General features: G+C 40.6%; 2 protein-coding genes across 8 annotated transcripts in view; one reads left to right on the top strand and one right to left on the bottom strand.

Annotated features, from left to right (window-relative positions):
* SAMD3 (sterile alpha motif domain containing 3) overlaps positions 1-19980 on the top strand; it is a 39363-nt gene extending 19383 nt beyond the window's left edge. Inside the window, exons 8-15 of the mRNA XM_075036790.1 lie at positions 5218-5382; position 5767; positions 7309-7367; positions 16147-16350; positions 16740-16911; positions 18624-18706; positions 18958-19200; positions 19954-19980. Coding sequence (XP_074892891.1) covers positions 5218-5382; position 5767; positions 7309-7367; positions 16147-16350; positions 16740-16911; positions 18624-18706; positions 18958-19200; positions 19954-19980 — 954 coding nt within the window. The remainder of the gene's footprint in view (positions 1-5217; positions 5383-5766; positions 5768-7308; positions 7368-16146; positions 16351-16739; positions 16912-18623; positions 18707-18957; positions 19201-19953) is intronic.
* Positions 19981-22223: 2243 nt separating this feature from the next.
* The window catches only part of L3MBTL3 (L3MBTL histone methyl-lysine binding protein 3), an 85999-nt gene continuing 84454 nt past the window's right edge, over positions 22224-23768 (bottom strand). For all 7 annotated transcript variants that reach the window (XM_075035688.1, XM_075035681.1, XM_075035684.1 and 4 more), the window contains one exon: positions 22224-23134. In XM_075035688.1, coding sequence (XP_074891789.1) covers positions 22991-23134 — 144 coding nt within the window. In that variant the 3' untranslated portion in view covers positions 22224-22990. The remainder of the gene's footprint in view (positions 23135-23768) is intronic.

The following is a 23768-nucleotide window of genomic DNA, read 5'->3' as shown; positions in this document are numbered from 1 at the left end:
ATTTGGACTTTTAATGTCCTGTCAAAGTTACAGGAAAAAAGAAATAGTTGCACACCCTTCAAAAACCAAAAGGCCGAACGTAGTTTGGTGTACGAAGTCTGGCGTTCCCTCCGGCGTGCTGGAGCTCGCCTCTGCCGGCCGGTGTCTTCCTTTCTGCTGCGCAAAGTGCTCTATCCCTGTCTGTATTCTGTAGCTATCTATCCGTGTCATTGATGATGTTCATTTATTGCTGTGCTATGTCTTGGCTCCTAGATTCAGTTAAACTCTAAATTCATGCTTAAAAGTAAAGCAATTGCTTATCCTTTGGGGTGGAGGAGCAGCCACAGAATCTGCTGGGGGCTGCAGAAGTTCTTAAGGAGATGCCCTGAGAAGGTCTGTCAATGGTGTGATTTTATTTTTAACTCACGAGTCTTATGGTTTGGAGCCCTTCACCAGAAATGGATGTGTCTTGGCCGCTGGAAGGATGCGTTGACAACTGTTCTGGGTCTTCCATGGCAAGTATGCACGCTTGTGCGTGGCGTGGGTGGGCAGGGGCAATCCGTGGGGCATTCTGGCTGAGGAAAGGGAAAGCTCATCCCGTGGGAGACTTTGACATTCCAGAATTAGCTTTTTCTTCCAACCAAGAACAGAAAATCAGAATGTGAAGAACTTGATGTAATGCAAAACTTGGAGAAACTATGAATTGGAAATGTCAGCACTTTTGTCGCAACATTTTCGTGGAAATCAAACGACTTGGAAAATTAGAAAGGGGAAAGATCTGCTGGAAAACATAGAGGAACAACAACAAAAAACCAAACTTAAGAGCACCTAAATGCACACCAGTATTTTCATGACAGGAAAAAATTTTACTTGCAAAACTTTGAACATTCCTTTTTTTTTTTTTTGTTGGGTTTTGGTTGGTTGGTTGGTTTGGGGGTTTTTGTTTGGTTTGGTTTTTTTTTTGGGGGGGGGGTGTTTCTTTTTTTTGGTTGTTTTTTTCCCCAAAATACTGGACACTTTTTATTTACAACTCAAAACTATTTTAAACAAGTAATTCAATGTGTGCATTATGTAGAAATGTAGTCTAATATTTTCAATCTCATACTGTTGCAATGAGAGGTCATTAAAGATTAGTGTTTCAAGATTTGTTAGTAGATTATCCATAATTCTATTTTCTTGGTTAAAAGGTTTCCTATTTAATTTTGCAGCAGAGAAAAATATGCTTCTGTGCCATTGGCCCTTGAAAAGGATATCTAATGGAATATAGTCTGAATGATGCTAATGATCCTAAATGAATAAGTTTAAAAATAAGGTTATGAATAAGCTACTTATATACTATGAATTTAAAAGGTTATATACTAGGTCACTGTAGAAGCAGGAATTAAGAAAGAATTATCTGAAATCATAAATAATAGTAAAAAAAAAAAAATTATACTAAAAGCAAAACTCATTTAAGAGGTCTGTGGAGCACTTGGAATGAAATTATTTTCCCCACGCTGTTCTGAGATTAGCTTTGGGACAAAAGTACTTTAAGGTGTTTACCTAAGGATTTTTTCCTATGATGTTTTAATCTTCTTAAAGAACATTGTTATTCTAAAGTTACACATGCAACATTTTAAAAAATTGATCTCAAATTAATTGTGAAATGCACTATTAGATTTCTGATCTATAATGTAACCAATGCAACATTTGTAAGTAGTTACAGACAAATAGGTTGTATAGAAAAAGCCGACGTCACAGTCGCAGCAGTCAGAAGAAAATTGGCGTGACACTGTTTCTTGACCACTCGCAAGATACTCTTCTATTTGTATTTATTCCTTTTACAAGGGTTACAACCAACCATTTGGAGAGAGTCACTGCCCTTATTTCATTTCATTTCGTCCAACAATTGAAAATTGTATGATTTCAAGACAACCATACATGAAGAAGGAAAGGAAAGGAAAGGGCACTCTCATCCGCACCGCTTGCCAGTGGGCTTTGCGTAAGCGGCCCCCTCGAGCTCCGGGCTGCCGAGCGGTGCCGTGATGCTGGCGAAACCCAGGATCCCAGCGCTGACATGCCCGATTTATGTAACCACTGCGCACAAAATGATTATTCGCTAGTAAATTACTGCTTTTAATCTGCGTGTAATCCTTTCCCTCCTATGTCAGATAGACACAGACTAATCCTTCTGCTCCCTTGCAAGCACTGTAAACCTTCCAGGGGTGGTTTGGGTTGTTTGGGGTTTGGGGTTTTTGGGGGGGGTTGGTGCAGCAGAATTAATAGAAAATAAAGTTAGCAGCTCAGAAATGGTAACAAAATTATTTTTTTTTTAGAAGATACATTACCCGCTAGGGAAACCATGCAAATGTATATGCTTGCAGTCTCATTCATGAAATACGTATGTGAGAAGGGACTTGGCTAAGCTTATGAGAATCCTATTACAGAAATAGATTTAGTTAAAACTCTCAATTTATCTGAGGACAGGAGGATGAAACAGCTGAATGTTTTGAACTTTGAGGGATATTTAAAGCTCTGTATAGGTGTCAGCATATTCTTTCTTGTGGAAGAATAAGCGAAAAAGTCTTCTACCCAAACAAAGGTTTTCAAAAGAAAGAAACTGTGCAAAACTCAACTAAGGGGATATTTAAATTGTCAGCTGCTAATATATTCTGGGATGATCATGTTTTAAAATATTTTAATGTCTGTTGAACACTTCAGAGAAGCGTTAAGCTAAGGTTTTTGTTTGCTTGTTTCTTAACAGCCTTTAAATAACAATGTTTCAAATAAATTTTGCTAGGCATATAAGGGGATATTTGCATCAAAATGTAAATGCATAGGGCCAGAATTGTAAACATATTTAGGAACCTTAATGGTTCAGGCAGATACCAAATGGGATTTTCAAGGCATGCGGTCACGTTACTGCTTTAGAAAACAGTGCTGGAGTGTAATGCTCAAATTGAGGCTGTAAACATGCCTTGTGAGAAGACTGGGTGAGCAGTTGTGCTCTATTTCAAATTGTCACGTTTACGCTGGTGATGACGTGACTCCTGTTCTGGCAGAATCCGAAGTCTGAAGTTTACATACTAGAAATGCAGATGGGTTTGTTTTCTTTCCAGTTCTCGGATGTTCACGTGTGACTGGCAGTGAGAGGACGCTTCTGCAAGATCCTGTAGGTGGGTGGCAGAAATGGTCGTCCCGGGCAGGGCACACCTGCCCTGGCTGGCCCAGGTCTGCCCAAGAAGAGCTGAGGTCGACACCCTAGGGGCTGTATTCTTGTAGCTCTTCTGCTCTTATTTTGCACCATTCGTGGAGCTCTTGCTTGCAGGATAGAGGACCTGTAAGTCAGCTAGTACCCTAGGCAGGTCAGAGCAGTATTTTCAGCAGGAGAAAGGCAAGGTCACACTGCTTCCACCACCATCTTTTAAGAGACCCTCCCATCTGTATCCTGTGGATAAGACAGGCAGGCACATCAGACTCGCTGCAAAGAAGGATACTGTACTACTTAGTCTACTTTTACTGAATTCTGGTTTACACCAAAGTTAACCCTTAAAGTCATATTGTTGTCCTAAAAGCGGATTCATTACCTGGTGTGCAATAGACCAATCTCACACGCTCAGGAGAGATTGCTTTTTATTCAGGCCTAGGTGCTCTGTGGACTTTCCACAAACCAAGCACACCAGATTCATCAGGAGTGTCTCTTTTATATGGTAACAATTGCATCTAATTTATTAAACTCCTCCTCCTACCTAGTACATATTCAGACTATCTAATGCATATGCATAGGATTATATAACCATGACACATCAAATGCTTTCTCTGCATGTGCGGGAGTCTCGAGTGGTCTTCGGTGGTCATTTGGGGAGGTATCCCCTCCTCGCTTTGACCGCTAAGTCACTCTGTGCTGGGTCAATGGTTCATTTTCCTGCCAAGAGGGATGTATCATCAATCAGGAAAGAATAGAAAGGGTCAGAGTAACCTTGGCTACTTCTCTAGGTATTACTGAAATTGTTTGAAGTTGAAAATTATTAAGTACACTTCAAAGCAGGATTTTCTAATTAAAAACAGGATTTTCTATATCTGACATCAATATTACCTTGACTAATAAAGAACACCATTTTGGTAAGAAATTTGGGGTAATCATTCTTCTGCTTATATTGTGGTTTAGTATGTCAGTGACTACAAGCTTGGGTATAGTATTGGAGTCAGTTTTAGAAAATGCGGTAACAGCTACTTGAATCTCTCTTGCCACGTCCTGTCCTTTACAGTCACTTTTCTGACTAATTTTTGTTCCCTCTGACTGTTGAAAACCCTCAATAACTGAAACAAGTAGTTGCTTTTGAGCATCTGACAAAACATTTTCAATATGCATAACTGCAGGGTTTGCTGCAGACATGTTTAGCAGCCTTGGCTTAGTAATTGCTTCTCTGTGTGTTGATAGTTAGCACAACTGGGTCCTGCCATGGGACGCCCAAGCCAGGGATGCAGGTAAACAGCCATCTGTCCGTAAGGATGCATGAGGAAGTTTGGCTGTCAGGGAGTGATGAGTGGCTCCATTAAACAGGGACTGCATCCACCTGCAATGCAGAACTGCCTTTAAGTTGCAATTTACATGCCTTGAGGAGTCTCACAAATGCTAGGACCTACTTAAATGATCCTTCTAATTCAGCAATTTTGAGTTCAGTTTAATAACATACTTGATCCAGTGTAACTGTAGGCTTCCTGCAAAAGGGAGCATCCCACCATGTCTTTCCTGCTCCCTTGTGTTAGATATGATAATCATACAACTACACAACCAGTCAGAGGCAGGGAGAAAATAGCCCACTCAAAAAAGCCCTATTAGTTTGCCCCATTAGTGGCATGAGTGAGCTGATCTGATTCACCGTGTAGTTTCATGACCTGATGTCACCAATGGAGCATCCAAAAGTAGAGCTGAGAAAAGGGAAGCAAACTGCGGTTTCACTGACAGCCCTGGTTATATAGGCTAAATCTAACCCTTAGGTTCGATTGCTGTGGTCCTTAATGAACCACAGCAGTGCCAGTAGCCCCGCTGTTTCGTTGCCATGAAGTCATATACCACAGGTGCTTGTGTTTCCTTCAGTTCTGAAGCCACCAGCATGCTGATGCCACCCTATGAGTGTTTTTTCTGCTTAGTGGTGAACACTTTTTTATAGAGCTAGATAAAGTGATCTGCTTTAGGAATGGGGCAAATTCTTGAAAGATACTAGTAATGAGAGATATTCCCCCCCCCCCATGCAGTTGCTGTGGAAACGGGCCCTTAAAGATCGTTTCAAGTATGTGCGGAGACCCATTGAAGATGATGAGCAAGTCCTGAGGAACAAATACAAGTTTGGCCACAGGCGAGGACAGACCAGGAAAACTTTTGCTGAAAATAAACCTGATGATGTCCAGGTGCAGGTAGAGGTAAGACTTTTGGTGCTTAACTGTGTTTTGTGTCTTTCAGCTAGCTCCTCTGCTGACAGTAAGGCCACCAGCCAGTAAAGGGGAGAACAAAGTGATCTCATCCCATTTAAACTCATTTTGTATAGAGTTTGTCCTATAGCTAGACCCTTGACTTTTTTTCCTTTCTGGAGGACTGAGTGTCAACAGTGGAGCTGAAAACGATACTGGCTGCCTTGCACATTTGTTGTCATTTAGAGTTGTTGCCAGTTGGACGTAAAATTTTTTTTTTTTTTTTTAAATGAAATATTCCCATTCTGCTTTAGGTTATACATCTCCAGTTAGAGTGAAAACAACAGAGGCTTATGTCTAAGAGCTGAAACCTCTGTACAAATAAGAATGCAATAGGGTATTTGAGCTGGTCGCAAATGGCCATATGCTGCTGTCACATTGCACTTTGTTATATAAAAGCTGTTTGTGTTGATGTGTAATATACTTAGGGGCGCTTATGAATGTAGGCATGCACTTGCTGTATTTCCCTTTAGTTAGAGAATTCAGAGAGCTATCACTGTCCAGTAAGTGTTTGAACCATACTAATTAATTTATACACTTTCATAAATACATTAATGTTCCATTTATGCTTTGCTAATGCTCCTTAACTTCCTTCAGTGCCGCAATTAAAATGCAGTAAAATTTGAACAATTGTAAGACTGTGGTAAAGAAGATACATAAGCAGATATTTGACTTTGGTTTACATATGTCCATCCTGCTGTTTACCAGACACATGTCTTTAGGGCAGCAAGAGTGGCTTGCTGGATGCATTTCTGCATAAATCGGCCTTGTGTTTGAAGGTAGCTGTAGTTTTCTAACCAAAAAGCAGATATATGGGTTTGGGTTTGTGGTTGGTTTGCTTGGGTTTTTTTAAGAAGCTTCAGTAATTTCTGTTTATCCCCTTTAGATTAGTGTATGCGGGAATAAACTCTTCCCTCTTTTTGCCTGCTTTAGTTAAAATGTTTGCAGAATGTGTGAAGTAAGAAACCTTTAATTTGGGTGCAAAACAATGAACAGTCTTGCATGCGCTAAAGGAGAAATGACAGGCTCCTGGTTTTGTGCATTCATTAAGAGTTAGCCATTCTTTATCCGCTGATGCTTAGAAAGGGCAAATGTGGGTCTTTTTTGTCACATCAGCTAGTTGAGAAGGGCTTTGCAGTGATCCCGTAGGGACTGACTGCATGCTCGACTTCATTTTTCTGTAGAGAAGGTGTAACTGCACCAGGCTGGGTGCCTGTAAATTAGGAATCACTGCTCTTCAACTGCATTGCCCAAGGCCATCATTCCTTATTTGCTTTAGAAATTGAAGAAGGAAGTATGTTCCACCTCTTCTAAAGTCTTAGGCATTTTCTGCAAGCCTTAATGTAAGCAAATAAGGGTTTAACTGGAAGGAGGTGAAAGGATGCTGAGTCTCCCTGAACAACTTTTACTTACTTTCTCTTATTTTTCTTGTATCCTAAACAGCAGGGAGATAAAAATGCAAGAATTAACACTTGTGGAGCCTATTAAGGCTTAAGAATGAGTCCCACAAAATTGAGGGAATCATACCTTTCTTAGTTTTAAATGTATCTCTACATTGAAACTAGGTATGTCTGGCTCTGAGATCCTAAATTATGTCATTATAAACTGCAGCTGAACAAGATGTTTGTTTATTATTCTTTTAAACAAATATTGTGTGGGCTTTTGAATTTTGTATATTTAGGAACACACATAAAGGCACCTTTCTACTAATCCTTGGTGCTAACTACTTTGTGATAAATTTAAACTACTCAACAAAGAGTCTTAGCCTCAAAAAAAAAAATTAAAAAAAAAAAATCTAGAAGCCAATACCATAGGCAAAACCAAATGATTTTCAAAATGCCATTAGCTAGATCCTCTTGTCTTCTTCCCTTTACCAAGTCTGGAAGAACAGATCAGCCCTGTGTGGACAAGAGGCCAACACATCAGGCTTATTTAAGGTAAAATGGTAGGAAATGAGTTCCCGGTTAAGGAGACCTTTGGAGAATAATCAGTGACGGATTCCTAGCCCCTTTGTGTCTCTATACTCTCCCTTAGATAGGCAGAGTAGGACGTTTAGGGCATTATAGGTACAAGCCAACCGGCAAGCAGTGCAGATGAAAGAGCACATCTGTTCCCAACAGATGACCTACTTACCAGCCACACAGCTGACTTCTATATTGAGCTTTAGTTTCTGAACAGTTGTAAGATGTAACTCTGTCCAGTGTGCTTCGTGTCAGTACAATCTTGGATTGTTAATGGTATGAAACTGATAAAAAGGTTATTTACTAATAGGAAATGCCTCACTGGTATACTTGGCATTTGTTTTTATATAAAAAGAGTAATAAAGCTATTACTACTAATAAAATCCTTAACCACTCTTTCTATTTCATCATGTGAAAAAAGTTGCTTGCCAGAACAAGCTTCCTGTGATGCTTTGGGATGTGCTCAGAGCCACAGATGATGTCTGCCCCTTGGTCTGTCCAAGCCCTGTTACCTGCCAGCAGGCATTCCTCCTCCAAACATAGCAGGTGTGTTACTTGGCCTCCCATGCAGGACATTGCTTCCAGATGCAGCATCTGGCTCCCTCCTCCAGTTTCTTTAAAACATCTGCTGATGTGTTCCTCATTACAGAGAATTATATTCGAGCAAGACTGAAGAGTATACTCATTTTAGAGTGGTTAGCATCACAGGAAAGGTCTTGAGCAAGTGCAGCGTTCAGGGCTATAAAATGATGGTTAGTAAGCACATAAACCCATGCTGGAGGTGTCTGTCACTGAGGGAGGTTTTGCTTAAAATGATGCTCCCTACAAATATTCATCAGGTTGAACCACCAGTGGAAAGAAGTTTGGACTGTGCCTGACATAGACATTAATATGAGCCTCCATGTCTGAGGGATATTCAGAACTTGATCAGGAAAGCCTCCTTAATTAACACGTTTTCTGGCTATGGAGTGAGAATCCTCCTCAGTCATTTTCCACAGTTGGGCACATATCCTGGAGCTGCAGTAATCCAGAGGAGAGTGCTTTGTAATGATAATGACCTTCATCTGCTGCAAATGGAAGGTACCTTTCATGAGAGGGGTGATCACACCATGAAAATAAATGCGAAAGGCAAGCCAGTCTCCCCTCTGCAGCCAGGGTGGGGTTGGTGCTAAAGCAGCCATCCAGTGGCTTGTTCTGACTGATCTCCTCACTCTTCTTTTAGCATCAAGATGGCACCGTAAAACCCTTCCTCTGCCCTAAGGAATTATTGGGCTTATGGTCTTCAGCCTATGAGAGAAACCACCTCCTGCCAGTTATTACAGGAGGGGCCCTAGACTTGGGGGAGCCAGAAGGAATAGGAAGATAGGACGCTGTTGGTGTGCATCTTTGGCCAGAGAATTAGCAAAAGGCAAAGGGTGATGCAGAGGGAAGTGCGGTTAAAGCTGGTGACTGGCTTCCATATGATGGAAGCATGTGGTTCAAATGCCAGCTTAGTCATCACAGGGCTGGTGACCAAAGAGTAAACTGTCTCTTTCAGAACTTCAGGTTTTGAAATCTGTCTTGAACAGTGCTGTCCATGGCAAGTGTGACTTCACTATCTAGTTAGCTGAAGACAGACATAAAAATGCCCACAGATATCTTGCATGGCTCCACCTGCCAATCCAGAAGGGCATGGGTCTCCCCTAAGTCCTGTGTCATATTCTGCTACTTCACAGGTTTCTGGGATACCCTTATGACCTCTCAAATGCCACTAAATAGCTATATCTATGCAACTGAATCAAGTTCCTTCAATCCATCCCAGCCCTTGCATGAGAAAACCTGTCAGCAAAGGAACTATCCAAGGATATCTTAAGTTATCTGAATTTTAAGGGAATATAACAGGCTAGAAGACTGCTAGTAGTTTATGATCTTAAACAGAAGTGGAGAGAGAGCTGAGTCCCTCTTCTAATGCCTCCAATCAGAAGTGGAGAGAGGCTTGAGTCCCTCTTCTAATGCCTCCAATTCCTTACATCCTATGACAGCCTGTTTGTGAGGTCATCAGGCCTTCTCTGAAGCTGTCACACAAGTAAATTTGGAGTTATTTGTGAAAAGGAGAAATAGGCTCTGGCAAGACGTCAGTTAAGATAGCGGTAGATGTTTGCAGATAACTGGGCATATTTGTCACACCCAGCAGAGCTGGGAGTAACGTAATGAAAACAATTTATAATGGTACCAGCAGGCCATTTCCTTTCTGTGTCTATGGTACAGAGATAAGAAATGTTTTGGTAGTACTTAGACTGGGAGAAGTGGAAGGATTCTGCAGAAACTTAGACTGATGAAGTTGGATATCTGCAGATATTATTCCTGTACAGGGAAGATAAGCAGGAATGTTGAAAGTGGTGAATGTGCAAATCCTCTCCCAAGAGGACCAGATGAAAATCAGAGAAGACCTCTGGCCCAGGAGGCATCTGGGTAGAAGCTGGGTACCATATATGCTTGTTTTTGTGGTATGCAGTACAAGAGTGGTGAAGCTGGTGAGACGATTCTTGCTGTAAGGCTGAGGCTTCCCCTTAACTAATGAGGCTTAGAAATTGAGCTTGTCTCGGAGAGGATGGATGGGCCTCTGTCCTGTTTCAGCTGGGATAGAGTTAACTGTCTTCCTAGTAGCTGGTACAGTGCTATGTTTTTGAGTGCAGTATGTGAAGAATGTTGATAACACTGATGTTTTCAGTTGTTGCTCAGTAGTGTTTAGACTATAGTCAAGGATTTTTCAGCTTCTCATACCCAGTCACGGCACAAGAAGTTGGCACAGGACACAACCAGGGCACCTGACCCAAACTGGCCAACGGTGTATTCCATACCATGGGACGTCCCATCTAGTTTAGGAACTGGGAAGGGGGAGCGGGGAATCACCGCTCGGGGACTGGCGGGGTGTCGGTCGGCGGGTGGTGAGCAATTGCCCTGCGCATCATTTGTACATTCCAATCCTTTTATTACTACTGTTGTCATTTTATTAGTGTTATCATTATCATTATTAGTTTCTTCTTTTCTGTTCTATTAAACCGTTCTTATCTCAACCCACGAGTTTTACTTCTTTTTCCCAATTTTCTCCCCCATCCCACTGGATGGGGGGCAGTGAGTGAGCAGCTGCGTGGTGCTTAGTTGCTGGCTGGGGTTAAACCACGACAGTCTCCTGGCTTTAAACGGAGGAGGGCTGTTGAAAAGCTGTGTGACGGCCTTCCTGAGTTTGGCCAAAATCCACATTAAGATCACCTTGGGTGCCCAGAGCCAGATTTAATGACAAGGCCTGGAAGGCTTAACCTGCACAAAGTACCTGGTTCAGGGCAGATGTAGAAGACAGTCCCTGCATGAGCCAGCGCGAGGGGGCTAATTGTTGAAGGAAGCCAGCCACTTAATGGGGTGAAGCAGACGATCTATGCTGTCTTCTGCCTTTATCTCTTCCTCAGCCTGCGCAACCTTTTCCCAAAGTCAGGCTGAGTCTGGGAGTCTGCTTGAAGCCTCTGGGGGTGGCCTTAGGGCTCATTGTAAGGAGAAAAAAGGTCATGGAAAAGTTGCTGCTTTTGGGTGCTTCACAGAAGTTTACCCCATTGGCTTTATGCTCATCATGATTTGGAAACTGTCTTTTCTCATGAAAGAAGGAATCAGGATTGAGTGATGTCTAGCCTGTGAGCTGGAGTTTCTTCTACCTTGAATAGGTAAATTAAGCAAGTTAGACATTTCCTAGGGATATGCTTTTCTTTGAGGTGATCACTAACATCATGTTTGTCAATGAGATTATGCCGCTGCAGGTGTTAGAACCTTGAAACAAGGTTTCAAGGAGTGTGGAAAGAATAGGATTTTGGAGGCTATGGCTAGAGAAAAAGGGAGGAATGATGAGAAGAAAAAAGGCATCGGCAAGGGAAAAAGGAAACCAAAGGAATCAAGTATCTGTAAAACTCTCAAACAATGAACAGCTTGTGCATGAGACACAGAAACTCTCTTGGCTCAGTCTTGTGGTTGAGGGGCACTATTGGCAGGTACAGCATTAGGTGTCATCTGTAGTGTGAATGCTGTACACAGGTGAAGCAGGGGTGATAGCCCCTTTTCCTCTAAGATTAAGTCTCTAAATCAAGCGCTTGAATGTCTGCACAACCACAACATGCGTGTGCATATGCGAATGATCATTCATTGGCTGTACTGTTGTCATGTGATTTTTCCACTAAAACCCTGATGTGCATACATAGTGCCTGGTGTTGCTTAGCTAATATTTTAAAGTGCTTTTAGAGTCAAAGCAAAAGCTTTAAACACAAATTCCTGCTGTACATCTTACGTTTCACCTTCTTTCTTACGTCATTCAGTATCTCCATTTCTCTGTGAGTTCACATAAAGTCTGAAATACAGGTTGTCCCTTGGTAGAGGAAAACATTTCACCCATTTTGCTTATGTTGTGTGTTTGGTAGCTTAGAAATTAGAAAGCAGTTGTGGTCAGAAATAAACTGCCTTATGCAGCTTCGGAAGTTTGCAGTTAGCAATGGCATGTAAGTCTAGCTCTGAAAGTGTCTGCCTAGCTCAAAAGGGTAATTATGTGTAATTAAAGCAGACCCTGCTTTAATTAAACATCTCATTTGAGTACAAGTCAGCATGGATCCTACTGCAGAAGGTTACATGCTTATTTTGCATGAAAGCAGTCTGCCCATGCTGTTTTCACCTGTCTTTGTGTTTAGCGTTTGGACATGAGAACTGGTGCAATTGCGATGCCTCCTCAGTTCTCTCCCACCCTCTGGGGCAAGAAGATGGGTCCTGAGCGATGTCCAGCTTACTGCCTGCCTTTCAGATTCACACTTGTTCCAGATCAGTCTGGGCTGTTTGGGGTTTTTTTTGAGAAAATCTTCTCTTTCTAATGATTATAACCTGGTTTGAGCATTGCTCCTGATATAAAAAGCCCCAGTGTTCAGCATACTAAATGTCATTAAGATGAACGTGAAAGTCACCACAGGAAGAAGGGCTGTCTCTTATAATAGTGGTATTACAAACTGTTCTGTACATTGTGTCTTTATGATGCCTTGTGCCTGTATGTACTCCAGACAAAATAGCAAGACCCACTTTTCACTATTCAAAAATCAAGACACAAGACTCATACTCATTCATTGCACTTTAGTAGAAAAAACGCAAATTTGCAAAATAGGAAGAAGGGCTGAAGATAATGGAAACTGAGTTATAAAGCAGGTTACACACAGAACATGTTCTGCTACAAGCATGGTATTTTGTAATTTTTTTAATAAAAGCAGAAACTTCTTTTGATGTCAGAATCTAATAAATCCTGAGCTCAGAAATAATTTGTGTAAAATTCAAGTGTTGCCAAACTTTCCTGCTCTATCAAAAACCTTCAGATTTTGAGTGAAACTATGCTTAGAAATAATGAATAGCATAAATCAGAATGCTTTTGCCCTTTAGATTTTCAGCAAGGCTGACTGAAAACAGCTACTCAACCACAAACATCTAAATTTACTCTTCTCTAATTCCACACTGGTTCTGCTAAAGACAGTCACTGCCATTTGACTTAATGTGCCAGTGAGGTCCCATTGCTCTGTTCTGTTCCTGACTGATAAATGTGCACCACTTGCATTAAATCAGTTGGAATTAGAAATATGCAATGATGCAGTGAATCTGTCCTCCCAATTATTAGCTATTCTATATTTACATAACACTATATACTATAGTATGTTGTATGTATTCCCTAGTAGGAGTGGAAGTGTCCAGAGACAAAATGAAGTGATTAGATATAAAAGGTACAAACCTGCCACTGTATATAGACAAGGAGTCCCCAAAATCATAGCAACTCTGGTCGCTAATGCCAACCCTAGAACTCAGTATTCACTTGCTCTTTCATTGCAAGCAGCATAGTTTTACAACAGCCCAAGTGTTTTACATCATACTTACCATTGCCCATCCTCAAGATACTTTATGTTACATTTCCACTGCACTTTAATAAATGAGAAGTAAATTCTGAAACAGCAGTGGCTACTAAGGCCAGTAGAAAACGGTCATTAATTTCTCTCATGAAACACGATACTAGAAAATTGGAGGTAGCTAATTTGGTGCCAGTTTCCAGAGTTTCAGGAGAGAGCTAGGGAACATACTGACCAAGACACCTGCTGTATTAACTGGCCAAATTGCAAGAACTGTAATGCAGACCCAAGAGATGAACACATTGAGAAGAAATCAACGAAGGTTCTGTGAACAGAAGTAATTCTTCATAAATTCATTATTTCTTTGAAGTATTCTACAACCCTGAGGACACAGGAAATCCAGCTGATATAGTTCACCTTAACTTCAGAAGAGATTTCACCACATGCTTTTCAAAGGCTCTTAGAAGATACAATCTGAGGGGATAAGCAGGAAGGTGCTTGCAAGGATAAACAGTTAAAAGAGAACAAAGCCGCCCCCCCCCCCCCCCAAACCTTGCCACTCAGACCCAATACAGCTAGGCAGAAATAGTTGGGGTTTACAGCACAAAAGGCTATTAATGCTTAGTTTATGCAGTTCAATGTATTTCTAAATTATGTGGAAAAAGGAGAATAGTTGGCTGGCCACATTTGGTGATGCTACTAAGGGTGCTAAAGACAAAGACTGAATGAAGACCTGCAGGAGGACCCCATGCTACTGAGTGACAGGGCAAAAAACAGCAGATAAAATTTAATAGTGATAGATGAAAAATAAAGCACAAGGAGAAAAGCCAGTCCTAACAACATTTACAGTGATGGGCTCTGAGCTTCTTAGTACCATTCGCAAATGATATTTTTATATGACGCCAAAGAAAATTTGGCACAATGCTAAGCAACAGTCCAAAAAAGTATATTGAATGCTCAGAATTATTTAAGAAAGAAACAAAAGGGAGTGCATTATTCCACTGTATGCACCTGTGGTGTCCCAGCATCTCAACTAGTATTTTAAGTTTTACTGCACCCATTTCATAAAGGCTGTAGTGAAATTAGAAAATATGCAAAGACAGTAGCAAGGATAATTCAAAGTATGGACCAGCTTTTCTATGTGGAATGATTAAATAGTTTAGGACAGTCTCAGCTGGAAAGGAGGCAGATGAGGACAGAATATGACATATCTATAAACCTACAGTGGCAAGGAGATGAGGAATAGGTTTTGAATCCAGTACGATAATTAGAAAGCAGAAGCAGCAGGAAAAAAACAAACAATAGAATGCATTTCTTCTGACAGTGCATAGTTAAACTGCCAAATTTAACGTGGGATGTTGTGGAAGATTTTATGAGTGACTGGGAGAAATAATGGAAGGAAAAAATCTACTGAAGGGTATTAAATAGAATAATATAATCCTTGGGCGTCCACGAATGCCAGTTCAGGCCAGTCTTGACAGAACTCAGGCAAAGTACCACTACACTCTTATCCTTATTTTATACTTCTTCCCAGCACCCTTCTCAGACAGATAGAGGAGGGTATGGGACTAAATCATCTGACCCAGCCCCTCTGTTCCTGTGCAGTGAGGAGGACAAGAATGCGTACTCAAGCTGGTCACAAACAAACATTACTGTTGTAATACAATTAAGTCTAAAATCCTCTATTAGAAAGAGTGCGGACTGTGCTGATACAGCATCTAGCAAGGGCGGGGGGAGTACCTGCAGGGGTTACAGTAGGTACCTGTCCTGCACGCGGGGCTTATTTTCTTCTGTGATTCCAATGGCTGTTGAAATCCATGGACTTATACTAGGAGGGAAGCAGGTTTTTAGTTGTGTACCTTGTGCAACCATTTTTGGAATACCACATGCACAATTTAAAAAAAGGCTGTTAATTAGACTGGAAAGTTTAATTGCACATACAGAGCACTGCAAAGCAGTTTTGGTTGTTCTATGTTTCGCAGCTCTGTGTCTTAAATGTTCTGGGGAACAGGATGAAGTGTCTCAACTTCCTCTGGTATTGACCCACAGGCCACCACTGGCACAGCCAACAGCTGCATCAGTGACAATACATACCGGAAAAGCCAGTGTAAATGCAACCTGAGAGTGGTAACTGCACTAACAGTGCATCTGTATGTCGTCTCAGCTTGTTTCAATGAGCAAATTCACTGGGTCCTCTGATAGAGACTAAACAGCCCCAGGCTACTGCCATGGATGTACTGCTTTGGATAGCCACTCCTCCTCTTAGCAATTACTGGGTTTAGAATTCCAGCAGGGACAATAATAAAAATTTTGAGGAAGATTGTTAACTATCTTCAAGTACAAAATAACTTTTTGAAAACACTTAACAGTCAAACTGCTCAAATAATGCTTTCCATTAAGAGTTTTCTTAGTTCAGCTGGTCTCCTTGGGGCTAAATACTTTAGTTGCATAAATGTGAAAGTTAGTTGTCCTGCTTTTAGGACCTGTAAGACTACGAAGAAGATGTTATTTCTTTTGGTAATACAGAGCTAATACTACTAAACACTGAGTCATCATTAGAACTGCCTATTGATTTCCAATAAACCACAATTAGGCAAACCAGACACAGGCATAGGAATTTCATTAATATCCTCAAATATGTAATTTGACCTTGGGAGACTTGGTGGATAGCTATAGTATTATATGAAAACAGATCTTAATATAACTATTGGAATATGAGGGTGAGTTCACAGAGCTGGTACTGAAACCACACTACAGGTACTTTCTGCTGAGCTTGACTACACTTTGACTACACTCAAATCACACAAGCCACATCAAATAAAAAGGCTAGCTGATTTGTTACAATTCTGTCCTTCATTCCTTGATAGGAAGAACCTGTTCATCTTGAAGGCAGTGCAATGGATGTACATATTAAGTGGCTTAAGCAAGAATATATGAAAACTCAAAGGAACTGGAAAGAAGTGGATAACAGAATGAATGTGACAATAGAAATACGGAGAAAGATGATCAGTAATAAGGCACCTTTAAAAGACATTCTTAGACTATTTCCTTTCTTAAGATGCCCTTATCAGGTAACAGAGCTATTTTTAATAATGACATTGAACTCTGTTTTATAGATGTGATACAACCGTAGGCATGTATTCTACGGGATGTTTCCAGTGAAGTATCCATCAACATTGTTCTCTTTAATCTAACTCATATTTTTGCTGCTAACCCCACTCTGAAAGATTCACCAGTCCTGTGTTAAACATGCTACACACACCAGTGGGTTATTTGAAGTATTTTGGTGTTACTTGGTGTATTTCTTCCCTGCTTTGAAAAGAAATGAAACCATCCCCTCCAGTTTATAATCTTATTTTACTGAGCTGGTTTTATCCTGTCTTCAAAGTGTGCACCTCGTGTTGTTTTCAGTTTTGGTTTTGAGGATTGCAGTAATACCAAATATTTGTTTTTCTTTTAGCTTTTTAGGGAGTTCCAGCTTCTCACACACACGGACATTTATAAGAAAACAGTTGAGATTTTGGAGATTTATTCAGAAAACATATTATCTTTGTATGTGGTGAGGAATAATCCAATTAACATTATGCTGCAGGAAAATCTGAAGCGGCACACAGAGGAAGACATTCTGAAATGTCAGTACAAATCTTCAATGCTCTGAACATCAGAGTTTTGTTGTAGCTAATTGTTCCTACTTATGTAACTAAACTAGCTCCAATTTTACTGCAAAAACATTTTTTATATGTCATAGTTGCTTGAAAAATATATAGTGATGGGGAAGCATTAAGAATGAAAGCTGATAAATTACTAGGAAAATTAAGTCAGTCAGGTATTGAAACTTTTTTCTTCTATTGAATAAAAGACTGCAGGTTTGATAAAAGTTAGTAACTGCCTTAAAATAAGTATTGCTAGATGAGCAGAATTACGTATTTCTAGATATATAAAAGAGTGCTTATTATCTTTTAAAAATACACACAGAAAACTAATTTTCTGGTTTAGAAACAGTCCTATCAAAAAGACACAATTCCTTTTAGAAAGAGAGGTACTGTTTCTATGGTTAAAGTCTTCATCTCAGTGAAATAAAAGAAGTAGTTATGACTAACTGTGTTTCAAGTACCTCGTCTCTGCAGAGACACACTTCAGGAGTAAGTGCACAAAGTGGTACCTCTGGCGAGCAGGTACCACAGTCATGCACAGAGGTCCACGTACCTTGACATGTTTGGCTCACTGGCAGTGAGGGAGCAAGCACCTGCTGCCACTCAACTTCCTTCAGTCTGAGAAGTCTGGGGAGTGCAGTTCTGCAGGGACAAAACCTTTGAAGCAGTAACTCGGAATCATTATTCTTCCCAAAGTGCAGCTGTAGATGCCTATGCCTGAGCTTAGCTCTGTGAGAAGCGCTCCTAAAACTGTCATTTTCTATCAAATGGGCATAATGCCAGGATGTCAAATCAAAGGTGACACAGGATGATCACAGGCGTTTCCTATAGCAGTTTCACTCCTATTACCAGGCCATTTCTTAAAGAAGCGAGCAGAGTAGGTTAAAATACTGGGGTTTTCTTTCTTGAAGCTTAAAAACATGAGTACTCAATAGCTCATGATAGATTAAAAAGTGTCAACGGACAGCTCAATCCAGAAAGCCTTTATGGACTTTCTACTCAGACCTTTGGCCTTAGAAAGCTACGGTCAGTCATTTTAAGTCATTTCCCCTCTTTTAATACAATATGCCCACAAAGATTTTAACTCATACCTTAGTGAAGTCTCAAGGCCTTTACTTTCCTGTTTTTCGCTTACAAACAACTTGACCTGGCACCTAGAGAATAAGTGCCTGACAAGATAGGTCCAGTGAAACACATGACACCAGAAGCCTGAACTGCAAAAAAGGTGTTACAGTCAATAATAGCTCAGCCAGAGGGGTAGCAGGTACCACATCCCAGGAGGTCCTGCAGCACCAGCTTGTACCGCAGCCTTCAAAGCGGAGTCCTCTGGCAACAGGACTTCCCAGAGACATCTGATTTACAGGGGAGAGAGGAGTTTGGGGACGGGTGGTGGGGGCAGGAGGGCTACTCAGCTCACAAACCAAAGCAACCCAAAGGTCTACTTATTGTGAGAGAAATTTAATCGTAATACTGAGTAGCAGAGTGTCATGAATGATTTGAATACTAATGTCCATTGCCAGCTAAGGTACCTAAACCTTCACAGCAGTACAAACTGCTCTTCAAAATGGACTGAACAACAGTTCTACTGCTGAGTTAACTATTACATAGGCTGCAGTCTGTTTTTTCAAGACGATACTGCAGTGCCAGCATGTTTTCATTTGCAATTTAGTAGAAATCCTTGCCTTTGACAGATATGAAAATGACTGCTGCATGTTTACTCCTGCCAGATGTCTTTGGAGATGATTCCCGTCTGTTTGCTGCAGTGAATGAGGAGGTAGGAGACAGAGCACCAGCAGTCTTGGTCTCTCTTCCTTGTATCAGCTGCCTGGGCACATCACCTGGCCTTCTGGTGCCTCAGCTTAGCTCCTGGAATGGGATGACAATAGCTTGCCTTTTGGGTAGAACGCAAATATTCATAGAAATACTAGCTAAGTTCAAAGCAGTGTTATTAGGCTTACTTAATTCTCTGACTGTTCACCAAAGCGATGCTGTGGCATCACTTGAAATATCCTTTTTTTAATTTAGGTAAAGGCAGTGACACCAGTGTTGGAAGTAAAAAATCCATTCAATGTGAATTCATGCGAGTTTGCCCTGTATGTAGGAAGAGAAGAGCTAACCCAGCTCGATGACTGCACCATGGCCCTGGCAGCACTGGTGGCTGCATTTCATGTGTTCGATATTCCGTGCCCAAAGAGAATCCACAGGACGCTGAACTTCCTGGAGTCCCTGGTCTTTGAAGTGAGGAGCCCAGCATCCCTGCCCACCCAGGTAAAGAGAGGGCTGGAGGCACCCGAGTACCCCAGTATCTGATGGCGTACACAGCACTCGCCTCGCGAGCATTCGACGTTTTGTCAAAATAAATCCCTTTGTTGTGAAGATAAATCAGTACCATTCTTTCTGGTGAAAGTGTATATATAACTGTTATGTTTAATAATGCCCTTTTTTAATTGTACTGGCTACTTTTTAAAAAATATAAAACCTAAGCATTTTCATATTTTAAATGGAAATTCTAGATCAGTCTAGAGGCACTAGAGATAATAAAATTTTCTAGATTACTGCATGTGTCGTGTATTATTTTTCTATATGGAACAGTTAACAAATTCAGGTAATATTTTGACTGTCAGAATTTAAAAAACACATTGTGAGCTAATGTGAGCACTTCACTGCTTCAGATGCTAATACAGTTAATGTTTTGAAGTGGCACAAATTAAAGATTTACTTGTTACCATAATAATTTCATTATATTATCATCACTGAAAGCCTACTAGAGTAATTTTTGTGTCTTAAAATGGTGGGCCTGATTTTTAATTTGCAGGATGATGAATTTTCACTATTTTCTCCATGCGTGAAACATTCTTCTTTTTTTTTAACATTAATCGTGAATTTGCTAAATAGGGATTCTGAGATGAACTCTCAAAGCAGCAAGAATGACTTACCCGAGATGCTTCCACGTGCATTTGTAACCACAACTTTGGCACTGGGGAGAGAATGCCTCATTTCCTTTCTGAATTTCTTCCCCAGAACAAATCGGCCTTCTCCATGTGGTGACTCTCCTGTCTGCCCATGCAGAGCAGAGGCCCTCTCCTCTCCTCTTCTACAGCCTCCTCTTCTCCCTAACATGCTCCTGTTGACTCCTGCATGTCTGGAAATCCTAGGGGTTACTGCCTGACAGTGCACAGCTTCAGACAAGCGCCTAGTAATGGACAGTAGCAGCAGCCCGCAAACATGACCCATTGCATTAATTACAAATTAAAATGGCTTTTTATTAAAGCACTGCATTCTACTAAAGAGATCAATCTCCCACCAGTTCTAAAAATGTCTGTGTAGGCAAAGCAGCGTTTGTGGTCACCACAATTCTTTTAACACTCAGACACACAGCTTGGAAGACCACAGAAGTCTTCTTAAGGCCTGGCTGTGCAGAGGTGACTCCAATGCAGAGATTACAGTGGGAGACCCTGTGGAATGAGGGGAGATTGCTGCATTTAATGGCCACACTCTCTTGCTAAAGTCTTAGGATTTTTCAAGTGGCTCGCATGGAAATCAGGGGACAACCTTTACCTGTGTGATAGCTGGGCTACCTCCAACACAACATATGAAACAATACCAACTGCCATTTTAAAGCTTCAGGAGGTCTCCTGAGTGTTTTTAGTTTCCAAGTGAATTTGTTGTGTGTGTAGTTTTTGTAACAGAGGTGGCTACACCCTGCTACCTCATCACATGAGATACAGAAGTAAGGATTATACATGTCCTCACTGTTGTGATAGCTGTATGAATAGAAAGCTGGGCTCTGTATAATTTCAGTGAGCTTCATTCTACATCTTGTAAACAGTATTAACTCAAACCCATTTCTTAAACCACAGTACTTTGTAAGTAGGTATATAAAAATTCAGGGAGCTGCTAACATCCCCAAGCAATCTCTGTCAAGAAGCAAATCTCTTCATTGGTTCTCACTCCAGGCTACAGAGCTGGCACAGGAGAGAGACACAGAGGGTGAGGAAAAATAAACTACATGGAAGGACAGAAGGAAGGAAAACAAGAATTTGGCATTTTACTGATCTGTGTGGGCAACTTCAGCTTCTGCCAGTGACAAAATCCGGGTCCATAAATGGGATTCTGATTGTGACAGCAAGTGGCCTGTGAGCGTTAGGAGTAAGTGTTTAAGGAGAGGGCAGACAGCAGTAGCCAAGTTGCTGTTTTAAACTCATGGCCACACTGAGCTACAGTGAGGAATTATTCCACACCACCCTCGGAAACAGCCGGGTTCATCTGAGAATCCTGGGCACACACAAATGTAACAGACAGCTCCAGTTCAGGTTTTATTTGTATTGTAGTACAATAAGAGTGCAATTTGAATGTACAAATATTGAACAAAATGTAAAAATATTATTTATGCAATGTTATGGAAGGAAATTAACAGAGCAATGCAACTTACTTTATACTGACCCTGTTTCACCTCATACTATGGCAGGTACTAGTCACCTACATGATCTGGAAGGGGCACAGGGAGTTCTTGGAATCTTAAGGAACTCCACCCAAAGAACAGCCTAGCAAAACCTGTGGGAAGATGTAAAATTCTCCCAGCTCTGTGCAACAGAAATGCTCTGCTTGTTCTCAACTCTACAGGCTGAACAACTGCCCAAAGCAGTGCTAAGAAGAGGGCTGCCAAAAATCTTGATCCAACTCTTCTCTCTCTTCTTGAAAAACTAACATTCTGGAACAGTCCTCAATATACAGGTAGCTAGGCATTCTCTTATTTAAAGTGCATCTGGTTTACATCTTGTGTATATATACCAAGTGCAACCACTTTCCCTGACAAATCATTATAATAATCCTCCAAGAAAGAAGGTTGCCTCTCCTAAGTACCTGCTGGTGGCATCTGCAGCCTGCTAATGATGCAGTGAAACGCACCTAGGATATGCTGATACACCAATATGCATTTAAGTATCCTTTTCCTCCGTGCTTTGTCTTTCCCCCTATGCCTTACTCATTTAGAAATCAGACTTTCCAACTAGGAAGTGGTGGGTGAAAGAATTCTCCCACCATTGGGAAACCAAACCTATGTTGAATATGAAGCCAGAGTAGCAGTCTTACCTTTAGCTCACTGTTTTTCTCCACTGTTGTGGTAACTATACTGGAGACCAGCATGTGCAGACATGAATGAATATATTTTCTTTTTTGCTAATGTCCTTACCTCAAAATACATGTATTTTCCTTCATGTGCTGAAGGACTGTAGCAGGCTCCCATGTAAAAGGGTGGGACTCTATTGTGCAGCATAAACGAAAAGTCTTCTATGAAGTCAAACTTTATTTTTCAGTTGCAGCCTTCTCTATACTGATCTTTTGGTAAAATACATTAAAGATGCTGGTGGAAAAACTCACATAACATTTTTGTAATCGTGCAAAAGTAAAAACATTCAGTTATCAAAAAAGCATTATAATTTCAACCCCAACAAGGTTTGTTCTGTTTTGTTACAAGCAAACAGACAGTTTATAATCTGTAAAGTTATATGCTGTAGCATAAAGTGTCACGTATGTAACATTAAGTGTTTCATTTTTAAACTATGGCACAAATACGTATTAGCCATAACAGTCTCATCCGGCTACCTGTAGCCTAATTTTTGGCTAATCAGTTTTTATTTTGATAGTATGAAGTAAAAGCTGCTGAAAAGTAAAATGGATACATGAAGTAGGATTCAAGAATTCTTAGAAAATATTAATGTTCCCTTATATAATACAGCATAAATAATTAATGAACGTTTTCTTGATGTCCAGAGAAAGTTAGGGATCCTAACCATCCATGGAGAATTAGCGCCATTAGTTTGGTAAATAAGACTAGCTGACTCGGTTGTTACACAGTACCTTCTCAAAAGCTTGAACACTTCCCAGAAGGATTCAGATGTGTACTGGCTCTAGGAGAATATAAATAGTCCACCAGTGCTGAAGTTACGTTTCTTCCTTTCTGAGAGTCCTTATTCAACAGTTCTAGCGAGTCTTTGTGCTTTGAATAAAACATGAGCTCCAGTGGCAAAAGCTGGCTCGTACACATTTTCCATTATCTTCAAAGTTCATTGTGTGAGTTTTTCTCTGCAGCTTTGAACATCAGAATGGAATTAAAGATTTTTAGAGCTGGTCCCAGTTTAATGCTCATTATTTTGACTATGTCTGATTGGGTCATTAGCAGAAATGCTTCTCCATCAATTTGCTTTAAAAGAAAAAACACACAAAGCTATTAATAGGTCTGACAGTGCAGCAGTATAGATGTTTCAGAAAACATGAAAAGAAAATTCCCAGCAATTTCAGACAGTGTAAAGGAATGGCTAAATACAAACACTTTCAAATGCTTTCATGATAGCTTTGATTTCAACCTTTTAGACAGATCAGCTAGTCCAAAAGAACAGGATGATGATCTTCTTTCTGCTTGAAAACAACTGTCTGGCTAATTTTTAGCTAACCAGTTCTTATTTTCATACTGACAGTATAAAGTATAAGCTATTGAAAAGTAAAATGGGTAAATGAAGTAGAATTCAACTGTACTGCAGCACAGTAATGCTTTTTAACATCTTAGCTACTCTTTTTATGCAAGAGTCCATACAAAAGCTTCTGGATTTCACTCCCAGCTACAGAATTGGAACCCTCTTCAGGCTACCCCTTTCTGTTTATTAAAGAGCAAATTAAAACAAATTTGGTCCCCGATGTAAACAGGGGCCAGGCTACAAAAAACTGCCTCTTTGACACAAACACGACTTTTCAAAACACTGAATATTTTTTCAGCCAGCTTTGTAGTGTTGCTATTTTAATAAACATTACAAGTGAATATTCTCCTGTAGGCAGATTGT

Source organism: Buteo buteo, chromosome 9 (genome assembly GCF_964188355.1).
Source record: "Buteo buteo chromosome 9, bButBut1.hap1.1, whole genome shotgun sequence".
NCBI classification, from domain to species: domain Eukaryota; kingdom Metazoa; phylum Chordata; class Aves; order Accipitriformes; family Accipitridae; genus Buteo; species Buteo buteo.
This window is presented reverse-complemented; position numbering and strand designations above follow the sequence as displayed.